A 12,238-nucleotide genomic window follows, 5' to 3' on the forward strand; every position below is an offset into this window, starting at 1 on the left:
GCTTGTCTCTTAGTCTTGTCCATCCAAATTGGAAGTCCCAAAAACCAGTTTTATTTGTTATTATCTATCGTCCACCTGGTCGTTACTGTGAGTTTCTCTGTGAATTTTCAGACCTTTTGTCTGACTTAGTGCTTAGCTCAGATAAGATAATTATAGTGGGCGATTTTAACATCCACACAGATGCTGAGAATGACAGCCTCAACACAGCATTTAATCTATTATTAGACTCTATCGGCTTTGCTCAAAAAGTAAATGAGTCCACCCACCACTTTAATCATATTTTAGATCTTGTTCTGACTTATGGTATGGAAATAGAAGACTTAACAGTATTCCCTGAAAACTCCCTTTTGTCTGATCATTTTTTAATAACATTTACATTTACCCTGATGGACTACCCTGCAGTGGGGAATAAGTTTCATTACACTAGAAGTCTTTCAGAAAGCGCTGTAACTAGGTTTAAGGATATGATTCCTTCTTTATGTTCTCTAATGTCATATACCAACACAGAGCAGAGTAGCTACCTAAACTCTGTAAGGGAGTTAGAGTATCTTGTCAATAGTTTTACATCCTCATTGAAGACAACTTTGGATGCTGTAGCTCCTCTGAAAAAGAGAGCTTTAAATCAGAAGTGTCTGACTCCGTGGTATAACTCACAAACTCGTAGCTTAAAGCAGATAACCCGTAAGTTGGAGAGGAAATGGCGTCTCACTAATTTAGAAGATCTTCACTTAGCCTGGAAAAAGAGTTTGTTGCTCTATAAGAAAGCCCTTCGTGAAGCTAGGACATCTTTCTACTCATCACTAATTGAAGAAAATAAGAACAACCCCAGGTTTCTTTTCAGCACTGTAGCCAGGCTGACAAAGAGTCAGAGCTCTATTGAGCTGAGTATTCCATTAACTTTAACTAGTAATGACTTCATGACTTTCTTTGCTAACAAAATTTTGACTATTAGAGAAAAAATTACTCATAACCATCCCAAAGATGTATCGTTATCTTTGGCTGCTTTCAGTGATGCCGGTATTTGGTTAGACTCTTTCTCTCCGATTGTTCTGTCTGAGTTATTTTCATTAGTTACTTCATCCAAACCATCAACATGCTTATTAGACCCCATTCCTGCCAGGCTGCTCAAGGAAGTCCTACCATTATTTAATGCTTCAATCTTAAATATGATCAATCTATCTTTGTTAGTTGGTTATGTACCACAGGCCTTTAAGGTGGCAGTAATTAAACCATTACTTAAAAAGCCATCACTTGACCCAGCTATCATAGCTAATTATAGGCCAATCTCCAACCTTCCTTTTCTCTCAAAGATTCTTGAGAGGGTAGTTGTAAAACAGCTAACTGATCACCTGCAGAGGAATGGTCTATTTGAAGAGTTTCAGTCAGGTTTTAGAATTCATCATAGTACAGAAACAGCATTAGTGAAGGTTACAAATGATCTTCTTATGGCTTCGGACAGTGGACTTATCTCTGTGCTTGTTCTGTTGGACCTCAGTGCTGCTTTTGATACTGTTGACCATAAAATTTTATTACAGAGATTAGAGCATGTCATAGGTATTAAAGGCATTGCGCTGCGGTGGTTTGAATCATATTTGTCTAATAGATTACAGTTTGTTCATGTAAATGGGGAATCTTCTTCACAGACTAAAGTTAATTATGGAGTTCCACAAGGTTCTGTGCTAGGACCAATTTTATTCACTTTATACATGCTTCCCTTGGGCAGTATTATTAGACGGTATTGCTTAAATTTTCATTGTTACGCAGATGATACCCAGCTTTATCTATCCATGAAGCCAGAGGATACGCACCAATTAGCTAAACTGCAGGATTGTCTTACAGACATAAAGACATGGATGACCTCTAATTTCCTGCTTTTAAACTCAGATAAAACTGAAGTTATTGTACTTGGCCCCACAAATCTTAGAAGCATGGTGTCTAACCAGATCGTTACTCTGGATGGCATTTCCCTGATCTCTAGTAATACTGTGAGAAATCTTGGAGTTATTTTTGATCAGGATATGTCATTCAAAGCGCATATTAAACAATATGTAGGACTGCCTTTTTGCATTTACGCAATATCTCTAAAATCAGAAAGGTCTTGTCTCAGAGTGATGCTGAAAAACTAATTCATGCATTTATTTCCTCTAGGCTGGACTATTGTAATTCATTATTATCAGGTTGTCCTAAGGGTTCCCTAAAAAGCCTTCAGTTGGTTCAGAATGCTGCAGCTAGAGTACTGACGGGGACTAGCAGGAGAGAGCATATCTCACCCGTGTTGGCCTCCCTTCATTGGCTTCCTGTTAATGCTAGAATAGAATTTAAAATTCTTCTTCTTACTTATAAGGTTTTGAATAATCAGGTCCCATCTTATCTTAGGGACCTCGTAGTACCATATTACCCCATTAGAGCGCTTCGCTCTCAGACTGCGGGCTTACTTGTAGTTCCTAGGGTTTGTAAGAGTAGAATGGGAGGCAGAGCCTTCAGCTTTCAGGCTCCTCTCCTGTGGAACCAGCTCCCAATTCAGATCAGGGAGACAGATACCCTCTCTACTTTTAAGATTAGGCTTAAAACTTTCCTTTTCGCTAAGGCTTATAGTTAGGGCTGGATCGGGTGACCCTGGACCATCCCTTGGTTATGTTGCTTTAGACGTAGACTGTGTTTCATAATTATTGTATGGCCTTGCCTTGCAATGTGGAGCGCCTTGGGGCAACTGTTTGTTGTGATTTGGCGCTATACAAGAAAAAAGTTGATTGATTGATTGAAAGGCACACACTATCAGCAACACATTCAGGTCTGAATTTAAGCTTTATGTAAATGAGCAGCTTCTCACAACAGGTGGAGGATCATCAGTCCGTACGCCACGGCAGTGAGAAGCGAGCTGCACAATTCTCATCAATGTTCAAATATACTGCGTAACAAAATATCCAATTACTGTTAACACTTATTCAGACAATCATCACCTCTGATGTGTGCTGACAGCATGTGTCCCTCACCCGTCCTCCTTCACAGGCAAGATGTGTCAAACCCTGGCGCGGTCCTCAGCGTCTCACAAACAAACGTCACAAGGTCGAGTTCCCGGCAATTCTGCTTGAACCACTCATGGCTTAAATGCAGAACGCCATCTCATTATCTGCTTCAGCTGAAAGTCTTTAAGTTTACACGTGAGCATCATCCACAGGTGCAGCTAATAATGCTGATGAGGGTGAAGGACTCTTCTGCCAGCACCTTCTCCACAGACAAAAACCAGTTTGCATACCACCTGGAGAGCAAAGAAAAGAAAACAACACAAAAACATCCAGCCAAACCCCCCAACACACAACAATATATGTGTGAAGGTACACCAATAAATACAACCACTCCATGTATAGATAAGCAGATTTAACCCAGATTGCTCATTATGTTAATAAATGCAGTTTTAGAAGTGTTTAAAAAAAAAAAAAAAAACATTAATTTGAAGTGAGTTTGATATGATCAGGTAATAAATTCCATTCCTTCATACTCCTAAAGATGACAGTGTTCTTAATGGCATTACGTCTGGCCACATTTAGTGTAAGGTTTCCCACCACAGCATGTCTGGTTATGTATCTATGATTTTCTGAACTAAAAGAAAATATTCTAAACAAAATACAAGGTACCTTAGTGACAATAATCTTTCTAGTAAAAATGATCAGTGAATATAAAAGTCTGTCTTTAACTAACAGCCAATTTAAAATTTTATGCATTGTGGTATTTGTCCTATACGAGTAGCCATAATTTGAATAATCTGTAATTTATTTATCATTTCTCCAGTGGCATTTGACCAAACTGCTGGGCAATAGTCCAGGTATACTAATAGTAATGCTTTAATAGCATAATTCATTGTAGCACAACTTAGAAATCTTGCATGTCTTCTCATAATCGATATACCCCTGCCCATTTTTACAAAAATATTATTTATATGTTTTTTCCATGATACTTTTGAATCTACCATTACACCCAGCAGCTTGGTCTCATGTACTTGATATATTATCATATTATTAATTTATTGTTTAATATGGGGTTTTTCATAACAACACAACTGGAGCCAATAATCATAGTTAGTCTTTACTGCACTTAACACTAGCTTGTTAGATGTTACCCAGTCAACTACATTATGCAGTTCCATATTTAAAACAGTTTGTTGATCACTGCGTGAGCATGTTGATACTCGTATAAATGGTTGAATCACCTGCATACATCACTGTACTAGCTTTATGTAAAATACATGGTAAATCATTCGTGAAACTTGTAAATAATAATGGACAGAGGAAACTCCCTTGTGGCACTTCACATACTACACTCCTGGTGTTAGAGAAGCTGCAATTAAAAAAACACTCTCTGTGTTCTGTTAGATAGGTAACTATAGAACCAGGTAAGAGCTGATAACTCAAAACCATAACCAGCCAATTTTTCCAGTAACAAATCATGGTCAATGATATCAAAAGCAGCAGAGAAGTCGAGAAACACAGTACCAACTATATTCTTCTTTTCAACCCCTCTGAACCAATCATGGGATATATGAGTCAGCACCATGGCATTGGAGTGACTCTTTCTATACGCATGTTGGAAATCCCTGATTAAAGTTATTAGAAGTAAAAGTCATTAATTTGCTCATATACAATAGACTCCATAATCTTTCCTAACACAGGTAGACTATTTAAAGTCGAGAATGTAAGTCTAAATGAGTTTCTGAAATAGCAAGTATGTGTAGTTTGTATTTACACAACAGATGAGTGACCTCACTGATTTTCTTCCTCAGACTATTAATGTTAATATGTGGAATTCTGAGCCTCCTCTTCGGTAATCCGTGTTGTGATTGTGTCAGTCATATGAAAATAAAAACGACAAAAAAGCTTTTATGATATCATAACCTTAAAGTTCCAAGATGACTTTGGAGTGCTGGAATGAGGACGCATGACAACCTTATGTCTGAGATAACCGATGTCAACTGGTTTTCTGAATTTGTTGTTGCTGCTGTAATTTTTCTATTTGTCCTTCTCCTTGTAGTAAGACCCTTCGGCTGCTCCCTTGTTTGCACTCGGGTCGCCACAGCAAATCCAAGGTGGATCTGCATGTTGAATTGGCACAGGTTTTACGCCAGATGCCCTTCCTGATGCACCTCCACATTACATGGAGAAATGTGGCAGGGGTGGGATTTGAACCCGGAGCCTTCTGCACTGAAACCAAGTGCATTAACCACTTGGCCACTACCCCTGTCCTTCTCCTTGTAGATTTTGTATTTTTCCAAATAACTAATAAAAATTTAAATATGTCCACTGAGAATTGAAGCAATTGGGTTTTACTCTGTGGTCTGGTTAGCTCCATGCTAATCATCCGAAACATGAAACTTATGGAACTCCATGTCTTATTCTTTTCCCCCCACCACCATAAACTCAAGTGTTGCTCACTCACTCCATTCTTGTGATAGGAACATTATCATTCTTGTCCACTTTCCAGCAGGAATGTTTAAATTGACTTACAGCGCCACCTGCTGATGTTAACGCCAAATAAGTGGGGAAATGTGTCAACTAAAATAAGTAAGTCCTTTCGGCTGCTCCCTTGTTTGCACTCGGGGTCTCCACAGCAAATCAGAAGTGGATCTGCATGTTGAATTGGCACCGAATGCCCGTCCTGACGCAACTCCACATTACATAGAGAAATGTAGCAAGAGTGGGGTTTGAACCAGGAACCTTCCGCAATGCCACCACTTGGCTATTCTAATATAGATGGCACATTGAAATGTCTGAGATATGTTATGGAAGTTGCCATAAAAACACCCGCTGTTACCATGGAGAACTGATACCTGTTGCGCTACAGATTCGGCATCGTGTTTTCTGGGTTCCTCCCCATTGTCTGATTGGGGTTTAGTCTCAAACACAGTCACTGTGAGGTCATTCATTTGCATATACTGCCCCAAATCAGTGACCCTTTTCTCAAAAAACACACCCTTTTCTTTCTCCATATTCTGCAGCCTCAGAACTTTGACTTGCTCCATCAAATCCAGGACAGTTATCTGCAGTAGTCGGACAGTCGGAATCTCCTTAGAGAAAGTCAAGGATTCTTGTTCAGTGCTGTAAGAAATGTAACAGCAATAAGGCTTCCCATGTGAAGAAACTCAGATCTCTCCAGCTGGGATTCCTGACTCCAACTCACAAAGTCTCTGTGCTTCAGCTCTCACTAAAAACTAACAAGGCCGGATTGGCATCCGACGGTTAAACAGGTGGGCCTCAGCAGGCAGGCTGGTCTGGGCAGGTCACTTTTAAACACTACCAGCTTGTATTTGTTCTAAATGTTTTATTGTGAAAACATTGTTTGCCACACAGTGACAAATTTAATGGCGCCATCAGCTGCAATAGAGACCAGCACCCAACATTACTGTTGTATTTGCTTAATAAGAGCAATCAGAGATTTGAGCTCCACCAATCCAGCTGTAGATCACCTCCAAAATTCAGTGGAGTCTTCTTTCCTTCCATGTCCAAATATCTATCTGTGGTGCAAATTTCATCAAAATCCACGCAGTAGTTTAGATGTAATCTTCCTAACAGACAGACAAATAAATCAGTGATTTTATTACATCCTTGGTGGACGTAATAAAAAATTTGAGACAGGAGAGGTTTACAAAACTGCTGTTCTCATAACTCACTCTTATGGACTTTCTTTTCCTTGTGCCCCCCAAAAAACAGTTTGGCTTAATCCTGATTGACATTCACTCTGAGGTGTCCACAACGTCCACAGTGAGTATTATAGGCATATCCAGCTCTGGGGGAGTTAATTGTGTAACTAAAGTTTGAGGTAAAGATGTTCTATGGTTGTAAAATAAATGGCCCAAGCAGAGGGTCACCCCTTTGAGTCTGGTCTGCTTGAGGTTTCTTCCTCAGAGGGACTTTTTCCTTACCACTGTTGCTGAAATGCACACTGAGACAGAGGAGTCAATGTATTTCTGTATAATGTGTTAATATTTTCTTTTATTTATTGCACTGTATGAACCCGACTAGACAACAGTGTTTTTTTTATTTTCCTTTTGTTCCCCCACTTGGAAATATATCAGAAAAATATTGTCATATTCATTTATATTCCTCATCTCAATTTTTACGTCATATACATCCACAACAGTAGGTGGCGCAAAATAGCCACAAAATTAGTGTGGTCCCCATGCTCAGAAAGCACCTCCTACTGCCACTCCCCCACCCCGACACTTTTTAGAAATTCTCACAACAATGGACCCACATTATATTATTTCACTGTTCCAACTGCAACAGGAGAGACTTGAGGTAAAAAAAAAAGAAGAAAGAAAAATCACACCACGTCATGCACTGTTTACTTCTGCCTTCCTCCCTTTTTGATAACAGGGACTGGTGGCTCATTGTTATAAAACTCATTTTGTTTGAAACAGCAGAGGGGGAAAAAAAAAAACTGATTTTAAATCTCCTTTGGTGCTTCCCTCTTGTTCCTTCATGAGAAAATCTTTGAAGATGCTTCATTATGCAAGTGGTGAGAACGTACAGTAAGTTCCATGTGTGGAGAATTAACCGACTGACTGACATGACAATCTGAGAATCGAACACAGACCAGTTTGCAGCACTGATGATTGCACTATACTGCTTTACATAATTTAGCCAGGGTTTTTTTTTCCATGCAGTGTGCTTGTATTAGCATTATTTATCAAATAAAACAATTGTATTTATACTTAAAAACCCCAAATTTTGGTTTTCAGAAAGTTTTTTTGTTTTTGTCTTATAATCAGGGTCATCTTATATTCAGGATAATCCATTACTGTTGTACTCTGACTAACGACATAGATTCAGGCATTTGGCAGTAAACTGTTTCGCAAAAGGACACAAGGGGTGTAGGTTTTAATTCCTAACAACCACATTAGCAGGTGATTTTACTGACAAACTCCAACCCTAGTGTGGTCCCGAAAAACAAACTTTAATGTTTTCAAGGTGCTTCTTCATTTTTTGGGATCCTGTAGGGGATAAAAAAATAAATGGGTGAAATCTAAGTGCACAGGGGCTCTCACACTTACATTTTGAGTCCTCTACACCCACTTTCTGGAAGTCAGAATTTCTGCAGACCTTTTCTAAGGAAATTATATGTAGTAACCTGAAACATGGAGTTAGCTGGGGAAGCGTGGAAGCATTAAAAAGTAAACAACTGCCATAATGCAAATAAATATTCCATGTAATTAAAATGTGTAAATCTCACAAGTAAATTCTTTTTGACTGCATAATCATAAGCAACATGTCACAATGTGCTGTTCCATTCTGATTTATACCATTTTGAGCCCGTACGCCTTCTTGCACTTGTCATTTTCCAGTTGATGTCATTTACAGTCGAGGTCAGAATGACCCGAAAACCATTAAATCTGAAATACACATTTTAAAATATGTTCAGAAATAAATGCAAACCAGTTTTGTAAAACAAAAGATTATAAAAAAATACAATTACTGAAGACAAACAACAAAACAAAATGTTTTTATGAAGTGAAATAAAAAAACAAAACAAAAATGAAATGTACGCCAGACACTGCTATTAGCACCCTTTGATGAATTTGCAGTAAAACGTGACTTTCACAGCAGGAGACGGACACATCAACATTTTCAGGTCACCGTGCTCATCTTGGACTTCACATCGATCATTACGAAATACTGCTGCATCACCAGTCACAGCTTCACGGTGGAGTGGTAACGAGAAGGACGTTCATAAAAAGAAAAACAAGAAAGTAAGCTACAGTTTGCTAGAAGGCACATGGGAGGCTGAAGCCTAGTTTGGTCCACTGCACCATGGAGCTGTGACTGGTGACACAAGAGTCAAAAGTTGTACCATGCATAGCTTCTCCAATCACAACCACAGAAGCCTTCAACTCGCACAGAACTGTCACAGGTGTATTACTGGCTTCCCTCACTAGTTCTGTTATTTTTGTCAAAATATTTTTATTATACAAAAATTGGTTTACTTGCATTTATTTATGAACATGTTTTAAAATGTGCACTAAAAATATATGGGTGCTGGTAATTCGGACCACAACTGTAAATCTTGAAAAGGTCAAGGTCTGGGTGCCTGGAAAAACAAAACAATGTCCAATCTAAACCTCAGGCGAGACTATATGAATCTCATTGCAAATTTTCAAATCTGAGGTTGGGCAGAGTCCAGGATAATCTTAGGTATATAAAAGTGGTCATGCTGGTGGGGTCTGGCCGGAACATGTTAGGGGATGGGGGTTCGGTTTCGGCTAAAATCCAAATGATTTTCTAACTGTTGGGTCTTCTGACCAATGGTTATTCTGTAAATAAGGCTGCTATAATGTACAGTAACTGTCGTCCATGTGCACGGGGGTCATGGATCCACATCTGTTTTAATCCCCACCTGAAGCCAAACATATTTATATTACGAGTCCAAATCATTCTGTAATCTTTAAGTGTGTACACCAACATGCAATCAGGAAGTCATATATATATTCAGGCAGCTCAGTGGCTGTAAGGCATCATCTGTGACACTGCATTGACAGTGTACACCACATTCCCTTTTGATGGACTTTTTTCTGTATTTGTCCATCACTGGACAGTAGCAAAAAAAAGCCTTCAGGGAAAAACAATAGTTTAGTTTAAAGTCACATTAAGTGCAGATGATGTCGTCTGTTCATCACATGTCCACATGTACTGCAGGTCTACTCTCTTCCCAGACTTGAGGTTATTTGTGTTGGAGCCATCTTAAAAGTTTGCTTTGGCCATCTTAAAAGTTCCTCCAAGTTGAAGTGAAAACACTGACTGACCAGTGTTTTACATCCATCTCATTTCAAAGCCCTGTTACGTGGTTATACGAGGTCTATTAGAAAAGTATCCGACCTTATTATTTTTTCAAAAACCATATGGATTTGAATCACGTGTGATTACATCAGACATGCTTGAACCCTCGTGGGCATGCGAGAGTTTTTTCACGCCTGTCGGTTACGTCATTCGCCTGTGGGCAGTCTTTGAGTGAGGAGTCGTCCACCCGCTCGTCGATTTTTTTCATTGTTTAGGAATGGCTCAGAGACTGTTGCTTTGTTTGATAAAATTTTTTTCAAAACTGTAAGGCACAACTGAGTGGACACCATTCAATAAATTCAGCTGGTTTTCGGTAAACATTTTAACAGCTGATGAGAGATTTTGGTCTGGTAGTGTCGCTTTAAGGACGGCCCACGGCGCCTGACGGCGATCTGCGCTTCGAGGCAGCAGCGTCTCGCCGTTTCAAGTTGAAAACTTCCACATTTCAGGCTCTGTTGACGCAGTAAGTCGTCAGAGAACAGAGAACTTTCAGAAGAAGTCGGCATGAGGAGTTTATTCGGACATTCCATTGTTAACGGTCATTTTGTAATGAAAGAACGTGCGGGCAGAGTCGCATGTCGGGCCGGACCCGACCGCGGGGGGTCGCGGCAGGAAAAACACCTCCGTTGGAAATCTTAACGGACAAGTTGGAACATGCCCAAGCTGTTAAACAATTTCTCAGTTACTCACTTGTTGAAAGCCATCAAAAGCCGCCTGAATTTTACAAATGGTCTTCAACACGGAGGTGTTTTTCCTGTCGCGGCGCACACAGATTTGCGTCGTCGTCACGGAAAAGACTCGGCGAATTTGCGCGCACGTTCTTTCATTACAAAATGACCTTTAACAGTGGAATGTCCGCATAAACTCCTCATGCCGGCCTCTTCTGAATCTTCTCTGTTCTCTCACGACGTCCTGGGTCAACAGAACCTTAAATTAGGATGATTTCAGCTCGAAACAGCCAGACAACGTCGCCTGGGAGCGCTGCGCGACGTCCCGCTCCGTGGGAAGTCCTTACACCGACAGAAACACCCCATAATCTCTCATCAGCCGTTAAACTTTTCACAGAAAACCAGCTTAATTTCTCGAATAGTGTCCACTCGGATATTCCTCACAGGTCCAGAAAAAATTTTGATAAAGCAACGCGCGCCGTCTCGAGCAGCGTGTGAAACAAAGGAATTCAGCCGAGAGGGCGGGACCACATCTCACTCAAGGCCTGTCCACAGGGAAGTGACGTCACCGACACGCGTGAAAAAACTCACGCATGCGCACGAGGGTTCAAGCATGATTGGTGTAATCGCATGTCATTCAAATCCATATAGTTAAAAAAAAAAAATAAAAGGGTCGGTTTATTATCTAAGAGACCTCGTATACTGCGATATCAGAATTTTGCGTGACAGATTTTAACATCTTGGTTGACTTGACTTAAACTCAGTGCAATAGAACCATCCCTTTGTTCACCTGAGGACTTTTCCTCTTCCCTCTCATTTCCCTGAAGGTTTTCCCAAAGCAGCAATCCCCATGTTCTCAAGGATCTCCATCTTCTGCTCAGGCTGAAGCAGAGTGTTTGACACCATCGCTTTCGCCACTGTCTGGATCGGTATGGACATGGACTTAAAGCCCACATGAAAGAGGGCGCCGAAGAACTTTCTGGCCATCCACTCGCCGGGCCGACTCTCCTCCCTGTCCACCAAAAGAACCCTGTAGGAGAAAAACAGAGGTTTACCAAAGATACGACAGCCAGTTTTGCTAATGACGTCATTGTCTCCTGCAGTATTGTACCTAATATGTCTACACATGCACTTCATAGCTTTTGGAACAGATGAAAAATAATTTTATCTTTTATTAGTGTGAAACACTGTGTTGATAAAATTAGTGAATAAACGCGATCGCTCACCCGGGTCTATAAATCGCGTATCTGTCAAAGCCCAAAGCTTGGATCGCTGCTTCCACTTGTCCCTGGAACAAAATCCAGTCATTGTCACGTCTTATTTATTGACCTCGACAAACCTGCTCAGTGTTTTTCGTGTTCATACTGAAAAAGTTAAGACAAAACACCTTGACTTTTAGGTAGAGAAAGCTGCTGGTTTTATCGGCTCCTCTCGAGGACTGCAGGTGAAACTGTGAGCAGCCTCCTGCCTTGGCAAGTTCTGCTGATTTCAGAACGTAGTCGTGATCAACACGGATGAACCCTTCCTGAAGAAAAAAAAAGAAAGAAAAAAATATATTCAAACAGATTTTTTTTATTTTTTTTTATTTACAATGACACTTGCCTGATTAATATCAAAAACAACAATTCTCCATATCATATATACACATCTACGAACCCACGTAGGGGGCGCACTAGTACTATTGTGTTATTTTGTTTATAAAGTTTACTAGTATAGCAGATAACTGTAAGAATCGTTCAAATCCGG

The 12,238-nt window shown here is 40.1% G+C and overlaps 1 protein-coding gene across 3 annotated transcripts in view; it reads right to left on the reverse strand.

The window, feature by feature from the left end:
- Positions 1 to 12,238, reverse strand: part of htatip2 (HIV-1 Tat interactive protein 2) — a 31,555-nt gene that overhangs the window by 5,768 nt on the left and 13,549 nt on the right. The window contains exons 4-6 of one of the 3 annotated variants that reach the window (XM_034159448.1): positions 11,880 to 12,017; positions 11,719 to 11,780; positions 11,283 to 11,522 (exon numbers count right to left, since the gene is read on the reverse strand). In XM_034159448.1, the coding sequence (XP_034015339.1) occupies positions 11,306 to 11,522; positions 11,719 to 11,780; positions 11,880 to 12,017 (417 nt within the window). In that variant the 3' untranslated portion in view covers positions 11,283 to 11,305. Of the gene's footprint in view, positions 1 to 11,131; positions 11,523 to 11,718; positions 11,781 to 11,879; positions 12,018 to 12,238 lie in introns of those variants that run through there. The other 2 variants (XM_034159434.1, XM_034159440.1) reach the window with 2 other exon arrangements.

This window comes from Thalassophryne amazonica, chromosome 2 (assembly GCF_902500255.1).
Source record: "Thalassophryne amazonica chromosome 2, fThaAma1.1, whole genome shotgun sequence".
Classification (NCBI taxonomy): domain Eukaryota; kingdom Metazoa; phylum Chordata; class Actinopteri; order Batrachoidiformes; family Batrachoididae; genus Thalassophryne; species Thalassophryne amazonica.